General features: G+C 42.3%; 1 protein-coding gene across 11 annotated transcripts in view; it reads right to left on the minus strand.

The window, feature by feature from the left end:
* NFIA (nuclear factor I A) overlaps positions 1 to 25,041 on the minus strand; it is a 248,099-nt gene that overhangs the window by 30,841 nt on the left and 192,217 nt on the right. For 5 of the 11 annotated variants that reach the window (XM_033067027.1, XM_033067022.1, XM_033067024.1 and 2 more), the window contains 3 exons: positions 21,489 to 21,617; positions 9,435 to 9,613; positions 6,687 to 6,852 (listed from right to left, as the gene is read on the minus strand). In XM_033067027.1, coding sequence (XP_032922918.1) covers positions 6,687 to 6,852; positions 9,435 to 9,613; positions 21,489 to 21,617 — 474 coding nt within the window. The remainder of the gene's footprint in view (positions 1 to 6,686; positions 6,853 to 9,434; positions 9,614 to 21,488; positions 21,618 to 25,041) is intronic. The other 6 variants (XM_033067031.1, XM_033067029.1, XM_033067028.1 and 3 more) reach the window with 3 other exon arrangements.

Consider the following 25,041-nt stretch of genomic DNA (forward strand, 5'->3'; position numbering starts at 1 on the left):
GCCTCAACGTTACAGAAAAGTGAGTTAAGAGTCAGACTCTGAGCTGGCTGTGTGGAGGAAACTTTCACCTTTCTTATACTGGAGGAGCCTTTGGTTTAAGACTGTGCCAAATCAGAGCAATGCTCCACCTTGGCCATTGCCACCTCTCTTAGAAGCCATAAGCAAATGCAACCAAAACAGGTCACATATTTACTTTGTCCCATTCTTTCCCACCTCTGATTATTTTCCTGTATTTAAGGCCCTGGAGGGATTTCTCACCCAGTGCCCTGTCTGCACTTGGACCCGTGTGGATGTTCTGCATCCCACAAAACCCTTGGGTGACGAGTTCCCAAGTCCAGGAGCAAGCAGAACCACATCCTTCAAGTCTAACAAACATCTTGTGATGCCTCCTGCTTCTTACAGTTTCACCAGAAAACCTTCCTTTCTCAAGATTCCCTGAAATCACCCCAGGAACTGCATATCTTCATTTCCTGATATGAGGGGAGATAAGGCACTCCTAGATTCTCAGAAGGAATTTTTCCCACTAGTTTCTGGTGAGGTGAGCTTTTCTCTCCAAGAAACTAATACTTGCAAAAATCATGCAAGGAACACTTCTCCTTCACAAAGTCTCAAAGGAATTTTTAAGTGCACTAATTCATCTTCCTGAGATGGTTTTGCAAATTGTGGTACAGCTTGAATATTATGAACAGGTAAACTGGATGTTACTCCTGCTTGCAAATCCAGGAAGAAATTAACTGAGTAGATCTGGTGAGATGTTCTCCTCACCTTTTTACCATGTTAATTTGGTTAATAATTCAAAGAAGCCACACATTTGCAAAGGGCATTTCCCTGTTACTAGTGCCTTGTGTTAAGATTCTTCGGTGCTGTTCTTTGTGGAGGTTTTCTTTTAATCTAACTAATGAACTAATGTTGTGCAAGACTAAGAATTCCTTCTGCAGTGGGGAAAATTAACTTAGAGCTCAAAAATCAAACATCTGTTGTTTGGTTCTCCTGGTCTACTTTTAAGGAAGCAGATTGAGTGGAGAGGCCATTTAATCCCTTGGAGCAGGTAAGTTCCACCCAGAAGGGAAGGAACTCAAGATCTTGTTTACAGTTCCCCGCTGGCAGATACTTTTGCTGTGATATTTGGTAGAAAATCAAAGGGGAACCAGCAGAATGCTGAGTTTAATGGCTTCTCTGTTCAAACAAAAAAATCCGAAAGCATTTGAAAAGTGTGTAATATGCACAAAAGTCCCCTCAAAGCTCGCTGGGTGAGTTGCTGTGTGTACCTTCCTTCCTCTCCAAACCATGTTTAACTTGCTTTCTGAAAATATTCGGATGTCAGCTTGGTATTTCCTTCAGGTCGTATAACTGCATTGCTGAAGCCAAGGGGGGAAGAGCACCAAAACTAAAAATATGCAGAGGATTTACACTGGACTATCCCAAGGTGCTGTTCCCTCTTCTCTGTAAAATGTCCTGGGATGTTTCTGGATTGTAAGGGGCCATTTTGGCTCAGAATATTAAGCTGACGTGGAATACACATTCCCCTGTTAGGGGGGAAATTTGTTTCAGGAAAGGGAGAAGTACTGAGTGTTGCTTAGACCATGATCAACTTCCAGCTGCATCTTGCTGTCTTGAGATAAATACCCTTGGCTGACAGGGAGGTGGGATTCCTGGAAGTCTGATCCCTAGGCTTTGCCCCAGAATTAGGATGAGGCAAACTGGATAAAGCTAGGTCACATTTTAGTATAGCATAAATCTAAGCTAAGCCTGTGCTGGGGTCTTCAAACTCCAGTTTGGGAAAAACCAAAGCATGGAAAGGAACAAGGAACAGCAGCCAGCTCTCTTAGGCAGATCTTCTCCAGATTTTATCAGCTTTGCTCCATGGGAATTGCATAGACCTACACTGGTTCATAAGCTGATGGCTGTCCTGTTGGGCATGAATAGAAACAGCTTCCTGCCCAGCCTGCTCTTTCTGCTACTGGAATTCACCAAGGATTGCCTGCAATAGCCCACAGCCAAGGAAATGAATGTGATGCCACAAATTTGCTATGATGCTTCACTTCAGGAACAAGCAAAACAGGAGCTGGCAGAGAAAGAACATTTGCTCACACAGACAGCTTTGATATTTAGCCAAAATGGCAAGAAATTGTATGAAAGACAAGACAAACAAACACTTTTGGGGATGTTGTGTGTTTTAAAGTTGCCTGTAGTAGGAAAATGTTGCTTTTAAATACACTTTCCTGAAATAACTGCTGTTAAGAGCAGGAATGTGTAATTTATCATTGTTCTGGATTAAAAGGATTGTTAAAGATGGTCTGGGTGAGTGATGACCTAATGTACCACTAGGTCTCCCTTTTACAGACCAAGATGACAGGTCCATGTGTTTGATGTGAGGAGTTGTCCTGTTTCTCAAGCTGCAGCAAGAGGGTTATCTGGAGGAATGTGGTGCAGCAGAACAATTCTTACTGCAGTGCATTCTGCAGCTGAGCATCTGAGATTGCAAATTTTAGCAAATTGAATGATAGAGTCAACCCCCTTTTCTGCAGATGGGGAAAGGAGCAAACAGAAAGCTCAGCCTTGCCCAGAAGGTGCTCAGTCAATGCATAGCAGAGGAAGGGAGAGAAAGCCAATCTGATTGCAGAATCATGGAAATGTTTAGGTTGGAGAAGACCTTTAAGATTATTGAGTCCACCCCCTACCCCAGCACTGCCCAGGCCAGCACTGCCCCATGTCCCCAAGTGCCACATCCACAGGGCTTTAAATCCCTCCAGGGATGGGGACTCCACCCCTGCCCCTGCTCCAGTGCTTGATCACTATTTCTGTGAAGAAATTCTTCCCAATATCCAACCTAAACCTCCCCTGGGGTGACCTGAGGCTGTTCCCTCTGCTCCTGTCCCTGTTCCCTGGGAGCAGATCCTAAATCCCCCTCGGTGTCCCCTTCTGTCAGGGAGCTGTGCAGAGCCACAAGGGCCCCCCTGATCCTCCTTTTCTCCAGGCTGAGCCCCTTCCCAGCTCTCTCAGCCTCTCCTGGTGCTCCAGACCCTTCCCCAGATCCATTCCTGTCCCTGGACACTCTCCAGAACTTCAGTGTTTTCCTACTGGATTCAAGGTGTGGCCTCACCTGCCCAGCACAGGGGACAGTCACAGCCCTGGTCCTGTGGCCACACCAGAGCTGATGCAGGCCAGGTGCCTTTGGCCTTCTTGGCCACCTGGGCACACCTGGGCTCATGTTCAGCTGCTGCTAACCAGCACCCTCAAGTCCTTCTCCAGCTTTCCAGCCACTCTGTCCCGAGCTTGGAGAGTTCCACAGGATGTTGTGACCCAAGGACAAGACCTGGCACTTGGCTTTATGAATCCTGTACTACAGCCACAAGATCATTCTCCTCATCTTGACACAAATTCCATTCAGCAAGAAAACTCCTTTGTTCAAAGGGACATTAACCAGTAATGAGTTCATTTAAGCTAAGAGTTGTGAATGTCAGAAAATAACACTTTGTTTTAAAAAACTGTTTAGAAGTCAGGGTGTACAGGATGGCAGTGTCTTAGGCTCTGCTTTGGAATGATTTAATTATTATAGTGATAAAACCCAACTGGAATGTAGTGGAGGTGATGTTTGCTTTGGGCAGTGTGATATTAAAGCCCAAAACTTCCAAGTTCACAAAAATATTGTGCTGTGTTCGTAATGGGTTATCAACCAAAGACAATCAAGCAGAGATCTGAGATAAGATAATGTTGGGTCTGCTTCTGATATCAAATATATGTTCTATTCAAAAGGTTTTGTGGAGGAAAAATGAACCTCCCAAACCTCGTGAATCCCATCTCCATTGTGCCATCTGACTGAGGAAAATGCTGGCTTTCCAAAGGGATGGGATTTGCAGCTGAAATTGTCAGCTCCCAGAGCCTGCCTGGCCACCCAGTAGCAGCAAATCCCCAGTGAGCATCTCCAGGGGCTCTTCCTTCCTTGGACAGCACTAATGTTCATGTTTTGGTTAATGTCACAGCTGGAGAGTTTCACTATTGCTCTGAGAATCATTAACCACCTTGTTGTGATTTTTAGCTCTGGCTCCCAGGAGGCCGTGCTGTATTGAACAGCTGCTCCTGGCTCCTGCACCCCTCAGGAGGGCCATATTCCAATTTTTGGTTGGGCCGTGACTGCATTTTGTTTCTGCTAGACCAAAAAAGGGAAGGAGAATGGAGCGAACGCAAACCCCTTTCACTCCATTTCCATGGGAGGAGGGGGGTTCATTCTCTTCCACACGGCTAAGGAGAGAGTCTGGCCAAAATTTAACATCACTCCTGCCTTTGTTGCATAAGTGACTTTCCAATATCCTCGAGCTCTGCGGGGCAGCCAGCCATAGCCCGGCGACACTCCCAGAACCGGTGCGCTCCAGCAGCTCGTAACCATGGAAAACACCTTTTTGTGAGGCTTTTATGGAGCTCTGGTGAATCTGCACCCGCTATTTGAAGGCTAATATTTAGTTAAGGAAAAAATAAACAGGCAGGGAAATGGAGGGCTGGTCCTGATTGACACACTGAATGGAGCCCAGTGGGTCCTCCTGGCAAACCCTGGCTGTGACACCTCAAACTTCAGTTTGCTTTCCTCTTTATGTGGCCAATGCTTCCACTGGCTTTGGCTTATATGTCATAGTTTTTCTTAGAAAATATTTCCTATAATCTACTTTTTCTGTAAAATTTGTCCCTAAATTAAATTATATGCTTCTTTACAACTCAAGTCACTGTTATTCAAACCCCTCACCAAAAGGAAGATGCGTGCCTGAATATGTACAGAACTATATGTTTAGACATCAGCGTGGCTAATTAACAAACAGTAATTATTTTCCTAATCTTTTGTTTAAATACCATTAACTGGCTGCTCTTGAGAAAACCTCCATTCCCAATTAATGTGGCAGCTGTCTGCTGAACACAGAGCCCAGTGACCAGCCCCAAGCTGACACCAATGGGTGTCCTGCTCCCTTCAGAGGAGAAATGCCCATTTTTCTACCAGCTGAGAATCTGACCAGACACACTCTGAGCTTGTTTACACGATCACAGTATCATGAAAATTAAGATTAGCGCTAAAATGTTGTTGGGAATCTTTTCTTTTCGGTACCAGACGCTGCCAGTAAACTGAGTCACAACCGTAATGACAAGTACACACTGACCTAGTTTTGTTTTTCCCGGTTCTGAAGGCAAGGAGATAGTAAGGCATTGCTGACTCTGTTCAGTGATAACTATGACTAAACATTAACCTTTTGGATTCCACCACTGAACCTTATTGATAGCACTCAAAAGTCCCCTCGGAAAGTGTCAAAACTTCCTGATAGCACCAGTGTTGGTGTAAGGTCAGAAAGAGGAGCGGAGGGGAGGGAATGAATCAACTTCTTCACTCCACAAAAATCTGCTGATCAATTAGAGAAGTCCTGATTCTACAAGATCGTGTTCACAATCTTACCAGACTGTCTCATACTAAAACCCATTTCAATTTCCAAGCGAGCCAGAGCATCTTGCTGAGTTTGCAGTTGATGCACTATCGTGTAGCAGAAGGCAATGAAAACCTCTGAGGAACTACCAGATTTTAAAAATGCCCCCTGGAACCTGTGCAAGTCTCCTGAACAGTATATAAAGCTTTAAAAACGTAGGCTTCACTTGGTCTGAAGAGTGAGTACCTCTTTGCACATCAAGCAGTGGTTGCATATAGCATTTAAATAATAAGCTTGAAAAGCACACAAAGGGATTTGCTCTTTCGATTAGATTGATTTTTGTTTGTGGATGTTATTTGGACTCCCTTCACTGTGGAACAAGTCCCCTACAGTTGCCATTAAAGCACTGAAAGCTTCCCTTTTGTTTTTAAATGTCAGTTTAAGCATAGCTTCATTAAATCATTTCACAATTAACTCCCTGAACATCCAGACTTTTTTTAAAGCATCAGACACAGCTGAATTGCATTTGTTTCCCAGAAGAGTGACTCCAAAGTGGTATCCCCAAGTGTGTATCCAGGAATTCGTAAATTTGACTTGTGGCTCCACAAAATGCATATGGGAGCTGTGTGGGTGGTGGGAGAGGATTAGAGCTTTCTCCCTAGCACTAAGACACACCAAAACTCCTTGCCTAAAATTCATGGTGTAAGGAAATGATGTATGGCTTAATTTAGGAAGATTTATTCCCAAAATAATGAAAATTGAAGTGAACTGGGAAGGGTTGTTAGTTTAGCCCAGTGTGTATAAGCAGGGATGTTTTCAAGGAGATTGCCTGGGGTCTATCCTCTAAAGCCTGACTTGAGACACCAGCTTATCACAGAACCATGGTTTGGGCTGGAAGGGACCTTAAAAATCACCCAGTTCCAACCCCTCTGCCACACCTCCCACTAGCTCAGCTTGCTCAGAAGCCCATCCAGCCTGGCCTTGAGCACTTCCAGGGATGGGATATCAACTTAAATAATCCTCACGGCAGCAAACAAGATCCCAAAGATCCGAGCTCTGCGTCCCAGCCGAGCCACCGGCCTCGCTTTCCCTTGTGTGAAATGCCAGCAGAGTCAAAAATAAAACTGCAACCTTGAGCTAAGGCTTTCCCTGCTATCACAGAAGCAGCTCAGAGCTCTGTCCCTGGTGGAGAGCAGAGCTCTCCTGCTTCCCAAGACGTGTGCAGTCCTTATCCCTGCACCGCCGAGCGCCGTAGCCCTTGGGTCCCGCTGTGTCTGTACTTACTTGGAGAAGTGGGAGAGGTGGCCCCTCCTTCTGTTGATGTGGTTGGAGGTTTTGTGTCTGGCACTGGCAGAGGCACAGGCCTAGCCATTGGTGGCGGAGGTGGTGGTGGCAACATTGGGGTAGGAAGGAATGGATTGTGCACCTTGCCTTGGCTGCTACCATTGGGCTGCCGAAAAACAAGCAAACAGACAAAAAATTACACTAAAAATCAGCTTCTAGGAACCTCCAGTAAAAACAATCTAGTTAAAAACTATGTGCAATACATTTACAGTTACTTGAAAGGCGGCAAAGAAAGTGCTGGCTCAAATTCTCCATGGACTTCAAGGAACTTTGTGTCAAACTGTGAACCTTGTGAAACTATGGAAAATCTGGTTTTTAAACACTTGTCCTATTAGCAGCTTGTCTGAATTAAGATTAAACTGTCCTGGAATAAATTCTACTCCTCTCTACATTTCCTGCAGCACTAACCCATGCTCAGTAGAGGTGAAGCAGTATTTTTGACCCCTAAAATCCCCCAGTTTCTTGCCTCTGCTATACCCTCAGGATATCAGTGTCTAGGACTTGAGTGCAAATTTCTTAAAGATACTGCTCATTAAGAGAAAAAACAAGCATTTTTGGTGGTCTTAAAAATCATACTGATATCTCATTACAGGAAAATGAATGAGTGTGTATTAAAATAACTGCTCTCCCACATCCCTTTTGAGTTAGCAATAGTGCAGCTCTTGGTTTGGCTGCCATCAGGATCATATGGAGAAATCACTGAACTTAGAACAGCTTCATTTTACACACTGGGAGAAAAATCCACCCTCCCTTCAGTCTGGGATGTGGTCAGTCACAGGCTGAAGGGGATCAGCTACATGAGTGTGGTCTTTCAATTAATCACCAGAAAAATGTGTCCATAAGTAAAAGTGTTTTCAAGTATCACAAAAACAGGAACCAGGCTTAGAAAAACATTGCCAACCCTCCCCCCAGCTTATTAAGTTTACATTTTAAATGTAACCCAGCCTGGACACTTGAAAACCATACAGATAGATGCCAAATACCATTATAAAGAGAAAGTAGGACAGGCTGTGAATCAGGTGTTCCATTTTAGTGACAAAAATGATGAGATCATTTTCGACAGCACTCTACAAATTGATCTCACTGCAGCTCTTCTGGCACTGAACATTGGCTTTTCCATTGATGATAAAAGCTCAGCTTTAAGCACAGATCCATATTCTAAGTACTGCTAAAGAAAATAATATTTTAATTCCTGTTAGGTTTTCCATTAGCCTGAATTGCCGGGGACAAAATACTCATCCTGGCAAAACACTTGGGACTTTATTTTCATTTCACCTGCTTTGGCACTGACAAAAGGCCTTAAAGTCGTGGAGGTGCAAATCACACTCGTGCTAGAGCAAAAATGGTTCAGGGGATAAATAAGACTCAAGTTCATCTGCATTTAACTCAGCAGCACTCCCACAGACTTCAAAGACTGCAGTTACTAGAGTTTGCAGCAAGAAGCAATCCTTCAGGGATATTTATTTTTCCAACATCCAGCACCTTTAATAAACTAATATATTAGTGACATCTCTCAAACACTATCTTGTCTCCCAATTAGGTCCCTTCCCTGCCAAGAAGACCCCTGCTGCCTGTTCATTGTGACTGTGCTAACAGTTCATAATGCTGAATGGTTTGGGATAAATTAAGCAAATGAATACTCAAGGAAAAAGAAAAGCACTGTATTGATTTGTTGTCTAGACATAAATGTATCTGCTAACATATTGCAGACATTATTCAAAGCCAGGACTGGCTGGAATGAGTAGAGTCAGTTTTTCTGCTGGGGAAAGGAAAACACTGAGAACAATACAGCTTATTAAATAAGTGTAATAAATTAGATGCTAATAATTAAACTAATTCTCATTAACACTTTCAGTATGTCAGGAGAGAAGCAGTAATTTTGCCAGTTATTACTTCATTGGCTGGAAAAAGTTACATGAATTACATTTCATGAAATATTCAGAGCATTATTTTAGATTTGATTTACATAAAATTTATAAATTCTGCATTCGTCCAGAATGCTATTTCAATAATAGCAAGATGATTCACTTTATTTGATTAAAAAAAAAAAAGAAAATGGTTATTTGAAGCTTTGGAACTCTGCTTAATTTTTCATAGAGATAAGGGGAAAAGATAACTGCTTACAGAAATAACAAACCATAATAAACTGTACTTTTAACATCTTGAGTTCAAGTACTGGTCAACTTGATCTAAAGTGCTATAAGGCAGTATTTTTTTTTTTTTTAATGAACTTAGCTGATCTGAAACATCTGTTTCTCACCCTCCCTTTTCCTGCTCTTTCCCCCCCACTCTCCCCTGAACTTCAAAAATAATTAATAAAAATTATTCTGCCTTCATATTTTGTTAACCCTGGTTCCACAAGGGTTACAACACATGCAGCAAAGTTGTTTGTGGGGGGACCCAGCAGGTCACTGCAGCACCAGCTTCTCTGACACCTTAAGCTACTTTCACCACAATGTGGTCGAGTGGTTTTTTGGGGAGGTCTCTTGTTGTTTTTTAAAGTACTTTTGCACCACAGCATTCTTATTATTATTCTTATTATTTTTATTTTTTTTGTTCTCCCTTCCAGCAGCTATTCAAGGTGTGCTCCTGCAGGCGACATGCTGTTAAAATAACCCCATCAATAACCCCGTGGTTAATTTTTACAAAGGACAAACACTTCTGAAGAAAGAAAAACGGCTTCCTTACATTTAGGAACCCCACCTGTCCAGCCTGCTGACCAGCGTCGGGGCAGACAAGTTGGACAAACTCTTTCAGAGTCTCCTGAGGATGATAGCGGATTGCTGGGTGTGAGAAGTATGGCCCAGGCTGTTGAATAATGGGTGATGTTGGAAAATGAAGAGTCGATGGTGTTGCATGTGGACTTGCTATAGGAAAGAAAACAAAGACGTTATATAGAGTTTTGCCTCTGGAAAAATAAAACAGTTTAAATCTGTTGTCGTTTTAAGTATCTTTTTTTTTTTTTGTTGTTGTTGGTTTGTTTTTAAATGTACAGTATTGTTTATACATCAATTAATATATTAGACCACATTGTGTCCTACACTCACTTCATCTAGATCCTGGAAGCAAATGGAGCCAGACATTGTGAAGGATTTTCTGTGTTTTTAGTGGACACGTAGAAAGGAATCAGCAGTCCTTTGTGAGAGTGAAAACTATTCATCACCTTCAGAGCAGCCCTCATCAATCAGGCAATACAAAAATGTATTTGGGAAATTAGGGTTGATTTAATTGACATTTCATGTAACTTGGATTTGCACATAGGAATCCATTTCACATTGTAGTATAAACGGTCGATAATTTTAAAATGGTCTAACACTTCTTGTTGTTGAGGGTTTTTTTTTTTTTTCCCATCTCACTTCAGGAACATTTATTTTAAGTAACGTGTTTTCATTTAATGAACATGCACAAAGTGGCGAGATCGTTTGGCAAATTACATTTACATTTCTCCTGAATAACGCTGGGCTGGAATCTTCAGCAAGCCCCCAGTTCGCTCTCGGGGATGAAGTTTAATTTGGTGAATTTATGGGCCAACAAGCCAGCTGGAAAATGCACTCCAGAGAAGGTGCAGAGGTGTGATGTACACAAGCCCATTGGCAATGACCGATTTTACCCTCAGCTGATTTCAGCAGAACTACAAGTGCAGCTCCAGAGCCTTTTGCTCTCCTACATTATGTGACACCTTTGCCCAGTTCCTTGGCCTCCAAAATAAATTGGGTTGGACTCTTGATACCCAACAGTGCTTTCCATTGTTAGCTGTCACCACCAGGTAGCTGCTACTGCCACTTTCAGTGCCATGAATTCTCCCTTTAAAAATGAGATTCACTCTTCCTTCAGAATGACCAATTAATCTGGTTGCACACAAGCTCATCTGTAAATCACTGTTTATTCCTCACCAAACAGTCACTGCTGCTCCCTTGCCATGTTACCCTAGGAATATTTCAGGGGTGTCCATGTGCAGGGATTGTGCTCGTACACTGCACATGACCAATTAGGTAAAGGCAAAGCAAGGGAGGGAAAATCCTACAGAAACTCAAATGTTGGCTTGGAAGTAATTTAAATATACAAGAGGAGAAGAAAAAAAAAAGCCTTTGGCACTTTTGGAAAATTGGAGAGATGCAGGAAAGTTAACTAAAATCAAACACAAATGAGCAAACATTCATTTCATGATGAATGTTATGAAAAACCTTCAGTTAAATGAAAGCTAAAATCAGCTTCTTACTCTTGTTCATTGCCAGTTTAATAATATGACACTTTATTAATAATTTTTTTCCTTAAGCATTATTAAACCATTAGCAAACTCAAGAGCCTGAAGATGTGGATAAAACGTGAACTCAGAAACAGCAGCAAGGAAACTACTGCATTTTCCTGTAAACATTCATTAAGGCTTGGCTGTGCAGCCCTTCTGGACACATCCCTTTCCACCACAGGATAGGAAATTACTGCTCTGACACCACCACCAAAAAGAGCTGCACTCATTCCAGGGGTGCTGGTATGGGATGGATGTGAAACTCCTGTCCTTGCCATGAAAAGCTCCCCTCTATCCACATTAACTCCACAATTCTGCTCCCCTTAATTCTGTTGAAAATATTCCCAATAGGAGGAGAAACATCACAGGTGCAGGTAATGGGGGATTCCCTCCAGTAACTGTGAGTGACCACCATGGAGCAAATTATTACAGTGGACAGGGAACTAAACAGAGTCCAAGGAGCCACCTCACCCCAAAATAATCCCCTGCCTTCTACACACACACCTTCAGTCAGGTAGGTCCCAGCCAGCATTTTGTTGACTCCAACAAAATTTTTATTAGCCTACAGTATTTCTGTCTTCCTCCCTTTCTTTGCATCTGCTTTTGTATTTCCCCCTTTCCTTGTGTGACAGATGGAATATGAAGGATGAAGATAAAAGTGAGAAATGGACATTTATGTGACAAACATCTAATTAAGTAAGAAATAAATTGGAATTTCTGAAATATAAAAAAGATAATTTCCTTTTAGTATCAACTCTTTGAATACTATTTGAAATTGTTATGCGATTGCACTGTCCTTTATACACATCTGGGAACAAACTCATTTCTGTTCTGCTGGGTGAAAAGGAGATTGAAATGCATCTCAAACAAGAAGGAATAAAGAATTGAATCCAGGGAACATGTGGGAATTCAAAGCTAGGCCTGAGACAACACTGTATTTAGCTTTTCCAAAGCATGGCTCTTCATTTAATAATTCGATTTGCTCTAAGAAAGATGAAAGAAATACTCAGTGGCATGTAAGGAGCAAGCCTTTCTCTGCTGCCTTGACCTCCTCAGCATGTCAGGGTAGAAAACAAAGTGGAGAGTGTGTGTCAGGGACCTGCCCAAAGAGAGAGAGAGGAGGAAAGCAGACGCAGAAATGCTCAACAATAATTCAGCAAGGCAAAGTGTTGCAGGGAGAAAGTGGAAAGTGGTTCCTCTTTGGAGCCTTGGCCAACTCCTGAGCCCATCTCCAAGGGCTTCCTGCTGGATCTGAAGGACTGGGGGAGGGAAACAAGAAAATTGGCATCATTCCTCAGCCTGTGATGTGCAGGGGTCGTTTTCTTCTTAGCATAAGAAGCGACGAGTGCAATAAGGATCTCCAAAGGTTTGTTTTTGCAGACTCTGACTAGGAAATAGCAAATTTCTCAAGTGCCAGAAGAAAGGGTTCTTTGATAAGAGGAGAAAAACCACTACTATTAAACTGATCAACATTACAAATGTGCCTGCCTGATACTACAGAGAGGGAATTAAATGTTAAAGTCTAAAATCTGCTGGCCCAGACACAGACCATTACTCTGATAGCTGTGTTGTGGTCAGCAACTCTGGTGAGTGCAAAACTGGCCACTCCAACAAGTTCTGAGTGCAGAACAAAACCGTGTTTCCAAATATAGGGGCCCTCACAAGCATTTTTAATCAGTTAAAGCACAAGGGGTAATGAAGCAGGTCATTATTTTCCCTGTTTGCCTCTAAAAAGGCCAAGGGTCCTTTCAGTCATGATTTTCAGACTTAATAAAAATGATAAAGTCTTTAATTCCTAAATCCACACCTACAGTGATGGAAATTACCCTGTGTAAGAGAAAAGGCTCTTATTGCTTCTGATGGGGTATTACAAGTCTCAATCAGAGATTGTAAATTCTTTGAGATCTTCAAATGGAAGATAAAATAGGTCTTTGTCTATTATTTATTTACTTATTGACTTATTATTTATGTATCCCTAAGCAGCTCCATCCTGCCAAACCATATTTCTCCTGGCGTCTTTCAGCCTGTGACATTTATATTTTATTATTGACCTCAGTAAATGACATAAAATATGACTTCTACAATCTATGAAAAGATGTACTCTCAAGATCAGAACTTCATTTCTACCTGCTGTAGGTATGGGGGAGTTGGAGTCTCTGGTGTTATGAAATCTGTTATTTTGTGTGGGGGTTGGAGGCAGGAGTTATGCTTCCATCTCAAGGCAAGCATAAATATTTCAAAGCACACATGATTCTAATTCCATTGAAGCTCGTCTGAAACATCCCAGACTTTTTATTGAAAATGAGATGATAATGTATGGTGGCCTGCAACAGATATACCAGTATTTTAAAACTGCTGCTATTGGGCCAAGTAATTATGCAGTACAGCTGTTGCGTGCTACACTGGATTCCTCAGTGTTTTATGAGCTCGTGGTGCTGTGCAGCACAGAAGTCACAGGGTTTTTCAGAATGCTGAATTCAAACCTCTGATTATGCAGCTCTGTCTTGCCTTTCCCCTTCTTGATTTGTAGTAGCCAATACCAAAGTAAGTAACCAATAAAATAAGCTGCAGCCATTGATTAGGTGAGTGCTGCACATGGCCGAGGCTCTGAAGAAGAGCCAAAATTGTGAATTCTGCCCCAGAGAGTGATGAGATAATAAAGGATCAGTTAATTTGAAACAGGTTACAGATTTTCTTCAGATATTTAGGATCCTGGAACAAAGGAGCAGCTCCTAATAAAGAGCCCTGGGATCCTTGCTCCTGGGGAGTGCTGGCTGACATGGTGAAGGGACACCTACAGTGCTCAGACAGGTTTTCCACCAGCACAGCCCAACATATGGGGGCACATATTGATCCATCCACCTTCCATCTCCTCTTGCAAAAAAACCCTGCCAACCCCTTCAAGCTCACAGGACTGGATGGAATTTCTTTCTTCCTGAAGTCGTTTGAAGTCTTTTGAAAGGGTTATTTGGTGCTGCTCAGGAAAAGGTGTTCTCACCCTGGGCTGCTCCAGGGAATCACAACCCCTGCTCCTTCACAGGCACAGGGGCTGGTCCATCAGCTGGATCAGGGCACAGTGCTCAGATACCTCCTCTATAAAGTGATAATTAAGTTTACTAATACTTCATTAAACATTGATCAGCCTTCCTAGAAATAGTAACATTAGAACCATAATGAAACGGGATCGTTTTTTATCCGCTTGTTTTTGAGGCCATTATAATTGGCTTCATTACAATTAAGAAAGTATTTTCTGAAAAGTCATTTCCCTGGAAATGTTAGAGAACAGTTTGTTCTGCTAGAGACTTCCACGTCAGGCTTCTAAGTCGCTTTAACTCCCTGAGTGCTGCAAACTTTCTCCTGCCATTCCAGCGATGCCAGTTCAAATTATGCGAGATGGATCCCACCCTTTGTACCCCAAAGGTACTTATTCTCAAAATTGACCATATTAGAGGACTAATTGGCTAAGTCACCATGCTGGCTGATGTGAAATGCTTTCAAACACCATGAAACAGCTGTGTTTATCGGAAATATGAAGAGTGACTTTTTAATAAGGAGATCTGGCAATAATCCAAATTTGTTGAAAGGAACTTACACTTCTGTGTATAATACAATACAAGAGGTAAAGAATGGAAGCCTAAAACAATAGCTTTAAGCCCACAGATTTTGGTGATGAAAGCAGTTACCCAAACAAGAAGAAAAAAAAATAATTAAGAAACTTGGGCTGGGATTTGCAGAGGTCCTGTGAGAATTCATTAACTGCTTTTGAATTTCAATGGGAGCTGCTTCCCTGTAACACTTGCAAAGGTTTCTGAAAGTCCTCATTTTTCTTACTGCCCATTAGGAACAGACTTTAGGGTGATAAAAGTAGAGGAATTTCTTACTCAGGTTGGCAAAACCTGGTTCTACCTCAATACTGAGCTGCTGAGGGTAGGACTGACCAGTGCTAGGATAAGCCCTTGGAAGGGAATTCACATCCCTGGAAAATTTAGGTATTTGTTAAGTCCCATAATGGTGCAAAGGGGCTGTTTAGTAACACGTTTGTCAGGTCCAAGGATGAGCAAAATGCAAACTGCTCCCATCTCACATTCCCATTTGCAGTGTCAAGGCTGGGAAATCATGGAGCTGGAGAACACAAACAGGCTTTACCCTCTGAGCATGGGTAAAATTTAGGTATCACTCACTCCCACATTCTGTAGACAGACATAGATGAAAAATTTAAAATAGAACAGAAACAGCTGACCAATGCAAGAGGTAGTGAAACACCCTAGCTAGGATGGATGGAGGGTCTGCTCCTGTCCATGAACATCAAAAAGATGGGCTGGCATGCAGGCTATCCATCTCCCAGCTCCACAAGTCAAGTGCAGCTGGCCAGCTGAGCACTGCAGGAAAGAACAGAGCCCTGGTATCTCCAGATCAGGGCTGGCTCTCAGCCCTTCTCTGCTGCTCTGAGTGGTACAAGGCACCTGGACCCTTTGTTCAGAAACACTCTGGCTGTAAGAAATTCTGCAGTAGCAAGTGGGAGGCAGGAGGACAGTTTGCCAAGGCCCAGGGAGCTCCTAGAAAAAGGCAAATATGCTCAGGGCTGTGTCTGAGCTCAGGGTTTATTGGTGCACTCTGGGCTGCTGAGTATTCCAGGCTGCTTTTGAAAACCTGTAGAGCTGAACTGAGCACTGGTTCCAGATTCTGGCACGGGCAGGGGGCCAGTTAAGTTAGCTATTTCGAGCAGGATGTTTTAAAACATGTCAGAATTCTGCTGCCTTTGGGAGATCAGAATACTATAGAATTGATTACATGGGGACAGAAATAAAAATCAGACCTATAGAAAGCACTCCTTCCTTCCAAGACTACAGCTAGAGGTCAAAAAGACTCTAATTCAACATATTTGTAGAATTCCTGCCTCACATCAAATGCTGTCAACTTCTGCATATTATTATTACTTTTAATACACATGATGCATTCTCATATATTCTCATCATAAGATAAAAACTACTGCTAGGAGAATATATCATGTCTTTCTTGTAATGAAATGCAGTTGATAAGTTTACAATAGAAATGTAAATTCTCTTAAAAACTACAACCTTTATGTGTGTGATGATATAATTCTGCTTTGATACTAAAAAGGGCATGGTAATGGAATCTGTGACTTTGGAGTGATATATTGCTGTTAAGTTAATAGGACTCCACATTCCCATTTCTAATATCAGTGTTTTTCCTCCCTTTCATTCTGTAGATGGTAAGCTGATACTACATAAACATTGTTAAAGCTATAGTTCCACGCTACAGTAATTCACTTAACTTTAACATGATTTATGGTTCTGTCAATAGAGGAGGTTGAAAATCCAGAGCTCTGATGCTTAAACATGGGTTCCATATTTAAAGCAATAATGTGCTTTTTGTGTGTGTCTGAAGCTAGAAGAATTTAGCATAAAGCAGAGATAAAAATATTATAGTTCACTGCACTGTTTAAGGCATATAGTTTAACTCCACGGGTACATCAAAGAGAGCAAAGGAACCAAACACAGCATCAGGAAAAGCATGGGCAAAATACTTTGTTCCTGCAGCACTTTATTTTTATATTATTTTTTAGGGATGCATGAAATCCTATTAGTATTTTTAACACTCCCCTCTTTTTTTTTTTTTCCTCATTCTTTTGCTCAGTTAGATCAGCTCCTTTTGTCAGGATGAGTTTAAATCTGGGTCCACCGTGTTAATCACCCCTCTTTCTTCTTTCTGGCACTTCCCCTCCAGGCATTTTGCCTCTTTAGGAGATTAAGCGACCAAGTCATCTTGTTGCTCTAACATGTCCTCACTGGAGCAACACATTAACACAACTCCTCTGCAAAAGAGCCCTCTTTAGAAGTTTGCTGCAGGGATGACAAATTAACCCAGCATGGTGTCCCACACATCTATCTCAGTACAAATTATTAGTGTAATAGAGGTTTTAGTTATGCATTTATCTAGCAATTATTGAACGAAGCTGAGCAATCGTGGCCCTTTATGAGGCCAGCTCGCTGGGTGGTCTTACAGTTAATTTAGGATAGGACTGTCTAAGCAGCTCACTCACACACAAATTAGCTGAACAGCCTGCTCCTTTAAATATTTCCTATGTCACAGGCTAACTCTTGACAATACAACAAAGGTAGAGTTTTAATTACACGGTGGCTGACTTTTGTTTAGCTGGAGATTTAACCCTTTGCAGGCTCCCTCCCTGCCTGTGCTGTGGCAGGCAGTGGCAGTTTGGGGATTGTGTCATGGCTAAAGCCTGACCTTGAGGCCATCTGTTGGGAAACTGCTTTTCCTTCAGCACCAGGTTACTCCAAAGGGAGTGCAGAAAATCAGAACCTTCCCCTGCTGAGTCAGCTGTCCTGATCTGGATCATGTAAACGGGTCTGATGGTCAGTGTTGTGCTGTTCATGGCCTCACCTCCTCTTCCTCACCCTTTGCTGTGGCTCTCTTGGCTCCCTGACATCACCAGCCCTTGCTCTGAGGTGTCTGTGTCAGGTTGGATTGTTTTTGTCAAAATGCAGAGGGAAGTGGAAGGTTACACCACAGTGCCAGCTGACAGCATCAGGAGGCAGCCACAGCGACTCGTACAGAACAGGACATTACGAAATGTCTTTGTACAATGTACACCAGGAACCATCACTTTGATTCCCTCGGAGCTGGCTGACAGGACAGCGAGCAGCCACCAGGACTTTTGGTGACCCAGTGGAGATTTTGATAGAGAAGGACACAGTATCTTTCCAGATATGTTTTTGCCACTTTGGCATGAACAGAGAGTACTGTGCTGCAGCTTTCCCCTGGCAGGCCTTGTCCTGATAAAAGTCTAAGTGGCAATGGTAATTATGGAGGAAATTAATATAATGGAAACCAGTCCACTGGTTGACTTTCATCCCTTCTTCTCACACACCCCTTTTTTGGGTTCTTGCCTTCCTGCTGTATTTCTTGCTTCTTGTAATTGTGTTTCTCCTTCATTTATCTTCCTAACACACCATCTCATTGTTATTATTTTTTTTCCTTTCCTTGACTTTTCTTCCTTGCTTTTTTGGCTTGCAGGACCCACACTGTCATATTCTGTGGGAATGCTTGAATGCTCTGCAGCACAGGCTGCTGTGCATCCTGGCTTTACAAGATCGTGGTCAATTTAATCTTTCAGCCAGCTCCAGTTATAAAGTCACCAGAGTGTAAGTAGCAATACATGGAAGCCTAAAACCACTTATGTAAATACTGCTGTCACCCATAATATTTAAATCCTTCACTGTCCGTGAGGAGTTCAAGTGGTCTGGGAAGCTTTGTGAGATGCCAGCAATCCACAATGGCTTTGCAGTGCTGGAGTGCTGTGGTGAGCTCTGCTGACCACAGGATAATCTCATTTGCAGGTAACAAAAGTATGCCTGAGTAGGAGAGAGATCTGGCTGCTTGAATTTTCAAGGCTTTGAAATAAATTCTAAAACTGATAGTGATGCTAAAGCCACCCTATAGGTGATCAATTTACCATCTGCCAGACACTGAATCCTAACCACGCTGGTCCAGAGAAGACATATGGTGCATTCATAGAGTCATGCCCAAAAAACTGCCATCATCAAGTGAGGCTCCATGAATCACTTTGCTAGCTTATCACCAAAGAAACTTGGATCTTGCCACCATCTGTTGGAAGTACTGAGGAGTCACTGAAGCATTGGCATCCCTGCGCCAGCACTCGCTGCACATCTGGTCTGCTGGTCAGCCAGCTCGGATCCTCTCCTGGCTACTGCCCAGCTGGGCTGGGCACTGGCAGCAGCACCAGTGCAGACAGCCCTCCACAGCACAGCACATCCAGACAATTCCATGGGAGCAGAGCTTTTCCAACTGGTTCACTGGGCGGAGCACCTTACAGCTCAGAAATCCTTTCGAGGATCTTACTCCTCCTCCAAGGAAGTTTTGTTTCCAAAAAGAGTCATTGTGGGGATCGCAGGGAAGGGCACTCAGCGCCCTGGGACACCCCAGCATGATGTGCAGTGTATTCCAAGGGATGTTTGGAAGTGTGTGAAAGATTGGGGAATATTCCCAAGAAGCTATGGATCACTGGTTGTCAATGACAACACCTGCCATGAATAGTCTACATTTTCTTCTCTGCTGTCTATTTTGATCATCTTTACAAATGCATCTCATACACACATCCAAGTGACAAACTTGCACATACGAACATGAGAAGGAGATGGAACCTCCCTGTGATTGTGGTGTTGGCTGAGGAGCTTACTCTGATGGTGACCTACTTACTCACAACTCCCCTTTCTCTGAAATCTCTCTGCAGAATGGAGATTAAATCCTGCTCTTTGTTTTCCAGAGACCCCTTGGAATGACCTGCCCCTGACCATTTACATAAGGCACCTGTGTCCAGAGGGAATTTAGCCTGTGTGTGCTGTACCATCATTTCTGCAGAGGCACAACTCCCAGTAACTACTGGTGGAAGTGAATCTCTCAATTATATCCTCTTATACCACAGCATTATGCTCTTTATGTTGCCACTTCTGATACCTGAAAAGCTTCTCTCTTCTGCTTACTGTCCCTAAAGTACGCCAGAGGCGATGGGATAAAGAACAAAGCTGGATTTGCAGAAAATAATCCATCTCAGTATATCTCCCTTTACTAACAGAATGATTGTTGCAGCAGGGAAATAAACACAGCCAGAGTGCTGTGGAAGAAGAATACCGAGGAGGAATGTCCCAGAAGAACAAAGAATGAAGTCTGGGACAAGATTTTTTCAGGATGATGGCACTTAAAGAAGCCTGAATGGATTCAGAGGGATTTTTTTTTCCTGAAAGTCAGTGAGACTTTGTGAAGGAGCATGAAATAGAAGATCCTTCTAAATGATGTTGGAGAAGAACAGTTTTGGTTAACTTGTTAGGAACCACGATGATTAAAAGCTGTGTTGCTTCTTTACAGAGTTAGTAAAGATCATCTCCTTCCAAACAAACAAAATTTGGGACTGTAATAATTCTATTTGCTTTTCTGGCTCCCATTGAATGTTCTTCTCACGTAGCCAATGGAAATCCCTCAGTGCACAGAAAAAGTCTTGTGAAAACAGACTGTAGATGAGATTTAAACAAGGCCTCACCACTGAGACATTTCCTCTCTCAACCACACAAGAATCCAAAGCACAGAGGGTCTAAACAGGGGCAGACAAAGGCAGTCAATGATCTTAAAAAATTAGTGTGAGGTAAAACACAGCTAAATAAAGAAAGGCCTATTAACTAATCAATCAACAACTGAAATCTAAAAGGCTGAACTTCTAAAAGACAGGAATTGGGAGTCAGCTGATGTGCACTGAATAGAATGCTAATGGAAGCTTCATATTATTCATACTTGTATCACCAATTATCAAGGCTTTTAAAAGAGGACATATTTGCCAGACAGCTCAGACCCAAATTTCAAGGGAAATCTCTACAGAGCTTAGATGCCTAAATATCTTCTAAGGATGTAGGTGTATGTCTAAGGGTAGTAAGTAATTTTTATGGATTAACCACAACAAATCAAACTACAATAAGCAGATTTAACAAAGCACAAAATCTCCTGAAGTGCAAGTCTGACCTTGCTTCAACTTTGTGCAACTCCACCACTTCTCACCACATCACCTGGATGTGCAGACAAAGAGGCTCCTCCTGGTTTATGCTGCCCTCAGTAAAACCACACTGATGCCAAAGAGACACTTCCCAATAATTTCTAGGATGAATTGCTAATATGCCTTATTATGCTTCACCATTCGACCAACTCCTTAATAATCTTCTCTAAATGAGACAAAATTTCATAGCAGAAAGAAACGTGTCACAACCATTCATTCCTATTTTTGTATCTTCCAAAGAGGTTTGTAAGAGGATTCATTCATTTGTGTCTCTTACTATGCCCAAGTGAGTTCCTTTTCAAATGTGAACTCAATATTGCATTTAGTTTTCTAGGCTAAATGCAAATGCATCTTTCTAACAAAAATGTATAAACACATCTAGACCCAGAGGATATTTCTTTTACTTGGAAAAGTCAGTCAGAAGAGTACTGGGAAGGAAACCAGCCAAAGTATTGCAGGAACCAACTTCAAAGGAGTCCCCTAACAAGGCACACTGACGCCAGCAGCACAAGAATAAACGAGTGGCAGAAGGAAATCCACAGAGCTGGAAGACAGGCGTGGGTCAGAAGTGATGGATGGGTCCCTGTCTCGAGCAGTTGCACCGAGCCAACGTGATGGATGGCCACAAGCAGAAGACACTTCCCTGCAACACGTCCTGTCCCTTTCCCCACCCTACTCCAACAAAAAACCCCCAAGGCCCCAGAAACCAACGTTTCCACCTTGAGTGGTCATTCAGGAGCTTTCCCAAAAGCAGCCCAGCCCTAACAGAACCATCCTCTGGACACCTAAGCCCTGCGGGGTGTGGAGGCTCTGAGCTCAGCTGGGCGGTCGCCGGTGGCTTTCCTGCAGTGCCGTGGCCACCCTTGGCTCTGGGGGCTCTCGGGAAGGGCCTCACCTCTGGGTCCTGTAATGACAGGTCGATGGTGCTGTGTGAAAGCCGTTCCAAGGGAGGAGGTCTGCGAAGGCGAGGGACTGCTGAAACCAGACTTCTCTGACTTCTTTAATGTAGTTGGCGATGGCATTCCTGGCAAGAATGATTGATAAGTGCAATTTAATAATGCTAGGTCATGGAACGACAGCCTATGCATTGTGAAAGGGGGTGCAGAAGCAGCTAGACACACTTAAAGGACAAATGAAATGCAACACAACAGCAAGCTGAAAGCTCACTTTTATTTGTGGGTTGGTTTTGTTGGTTTTTTTTTTTCCAAGGCAGAAGCAGCCATGGTTTGCTCTGAGCCATGAGTACTAAAAGGCAGCCATATTTTTCTTATAAATCTGAAAAGATGCAGCTTATTATTGCTACTGAAACCTACTCTGCTTTATTTTTAGAAATCTGTAATAGCTGGAGCATTTGGATTTTTACAGTTTTTTTATGAGTTCTGTCTTTCACTCCTTGGTTTAGTAGATTATTGCAAATGGATCTTTTAAATGTGCCGCACGACTCAAGGCACAACTAGAGAATGGAGTTCTCTGAGTTCAAACTCTTCCTCCCCTCACTCTTTTGACTTCAAAAGTATTTGAAAGTTATACATTTATGTGGTTCCCCTTTGCTTTCAAATTTTTTTTTAAAGGCTGAATGGTATTTATGTCCTGATATTAGAAGCTGCACTGGAATTATTTCAGAGTTGTTGTAATGCCCTTGAAGTGCATCAAAGGCTCCCAGTGAAAATCAGAGTTAAGTTGTCACTGGGTGAAACCTCTGCCATGGACAGGCAGAAATGGTGTGGCACCCATCTGACTGGTTTGGCATACAGGGTAAGAACAACTCCTGTTGATGCCATAACAAGGCTGTGGTATAAAAAAAATTAATGGAATGAACACATTGCAACAGGCTTTTAAAACCTGAGCCTTTTCTGTGTATGGTAGTTGCTTGGATGAAAGAATTTTGCAGCACATAAATGCAAACTATGTGTGCAAATTTTGCAGCTCTACATTTTGCAGCTCTAGATGCATCTGGGTATTCTGATTATCAGAATGTATCCTGAAAACTCAAAATTTCCAGTACATACAGCCCATTGGGCATTCTGCATATCCATAGGGATATAGCAAAACAAAGGTGGAGGTTTCAGGAGGAAAAGCAAAATATCAGGTAATGTGCAAGTTGAACTTTCACTAGCAAAGTAATTTAATTTTATTTCCTACTCTGTGTTTTATAGTATTTAATTGTTAAAAAAGTAAAGAGAGAGGCCTGGACAAGATTATCTCTGGGCTATATTATTAACTTTATATTTAATAAGACTAGTTTTATAGTCCCTGGGATGTTGATTGCAATATGCAGGAGCCTTCTTGTACTTTGTACTCTGCACTGCTGGGTCTTAATGGTTTCAGTGAGGCTTTGGAGTTTATATTTCTGTAAGTTAAATAAAGTAAGGGAATGAGTTCCAGTGTTGTACTTGCAGCTTTCTGCCTCAAAACTTGTTTGCTACAGGGTTTGCTGTTGTGGTGGCTTTTTCCTCATGGCAGGAAAAGTTAAAGATTTAACCTTTTAAAAATCAAAGCTTAGAACTGACTATGGTGCAAGAAAAAATACTGGGCTGGGTTTTTTTGGATTTTTTTGGTTTTTTTTATTTTCATGTGGTCTTAAGGACTTTGGAGTAGGAACAAAAGCAAAGATTGGTTCAGTTTCGGGGGAAGAAAGAAAAGGAGATTGAACTGAGGTGTTTCAGTGAAATATTCCAGTGCAGCCTGCTGAATTTCTGCTCCAGTGGGATGTAACTCATGGCATGTCCATATTCAGGACAAGGACACTCAGAGGAATTAACAGTGCTGCTGACCCAGATTTCCCTGTGATGGAAGAACTGGGGATGGAAACACCGAAGGAGTGTCAGCCCCAGCCCTAAGTGAAAATACTACGGACAATCTAAGTGAATTTTATGCACAGGGAAGGTCATTAAAATTTTCCAGCAGGGGAGCTGCTCCAAGAGCAAGGTTGTGGAGCCCATGAGCAGGAATCCAGGTGGGACATGAGTTACCTGAGCCCTGGGCAGGTGACAGAGGTCAGAGATCTCAACTCTATGGCTCAGCTGGCTCGGGAGCTCCCTGCTTTGCCTGGCCACAAACCCTCTTCAGGGTTATGGCAAAGATAATAAAGCTTCTAAAAAAATGAAACAGCTTTTCTTTTACCCCTGTGTTAAAAAAAAAAATAACCCTGCAGGACTCATCTCTAAACCACAGCAGGGAGAAGGGGCAGAGGCAGTGGAAAATGGTTTAAAGCTGCAGCAAGTTCGTGTGATTGTGTCCAAACGCTGGAACTTGAGGAGCTACAAAGAAGCTGAGGAATGACCTTGAGTGTGGCAATGCTGAGCAGTGTCATGTTCATATGGGGATGGGTTTTGTAAGGTCGAGGCAGAGGCTTTCATGTGAAAATAGAGATTTTAATGCAACCCTGTGCAGGGAAATTGGGTAGAAAAACAAACTGAAGCGCTGATAATTGGTTGCTACTTTTGCTCTATTTGTTTGTTATCGTTCTGATTGCCATTATTATCACAAGTTGGGTTCATTTATTTATTTTTTTTCCCAGGGTATTTTGAAATGTATTGGTTTGGAATGGTCCAACTATACCATGTTTTTGTTTTGTTTGGGGTTTGTAATGACACATTTTATTTTGAGTGATCACATCCATCAGATCTCAAGAAAAAAATGGCTGCTTCCTAGTTCAGAAGAATATGCAAACAGGAGCTTAATTACATCACTTAATATTGACCAAGAGAAAGAAGAAGATGAGCTTGCCAGCTCATTTCCAAAGCATGTTTTGTCCTTTAAGAGGGGAGGGTATGACAGAAAGTTAGGCAGTGCAAAGCAATTAGCATCATTCACATTTTATGTTGCGCTAGCGTGGTGCTCTAGCAGCAAAATTCAAACATTCTTTGAATGGGTTAATAAAAGAAGAAATACAGTCGGCATGCAAGAAAAAGGTTTCCAAGAACAAGCCAAAATATGTCCCATTCTTCTAAATTTATCACAGCCATGTCACATTATCCTTGAGACTGCCAGGAATGTCAATTTTTTTGCAATTTAAAAAAAATATCTCATTTAGCACCATATGTTTGGTTAATGTGCCTGATATATCCTGCGTATTCTTTAGTCCATCCAATTCTAATACTCATTTTCTTTATTTTTTTTCTTTTCCTCCCCTTACTAAGCCATATGTTACAGTGCTGGTCATTCTATCGAAGCTCCTTTCGGGAGCTGAGAGCGAGGGGACTCTTGTTTAATCACCCAGGAAAAACTTTGAATTCTACAAGTCTCACTTAGGTGAGCAGTCTCAACACTTGAGTTAGTTGTAGGTGCCTGGTGCCTGTGAAAATCAGGCCACCTATTCACTTGTGAGGAAGGAACTAAAGGTAGATGGCTAAATATTGAATTAGGTGTTTAATTTCTGGCACCCACGTTTGAGACTCTTGGCTAAGTTTTAAGGGTCTTCTGCTCCATACCTAATGAGTTCTAAC

The sequence above is a fragment of the Catharus ustulatus genome, chromosome 9, assembly GCF_009819885.2.
Source record: "Catharus ustulatus isolate bCatUst1 chromosome 9, bCatUst1.pri.v2, whole genome shotgun sequence".
In the NCBI taxonomy this organism is placed as follows: domain Eukaryota; kingdom Metazoa; phylum Chordata; class Aves; order Passeriformes; family Turdidae; genus Catharus; species Catharus ustulatus.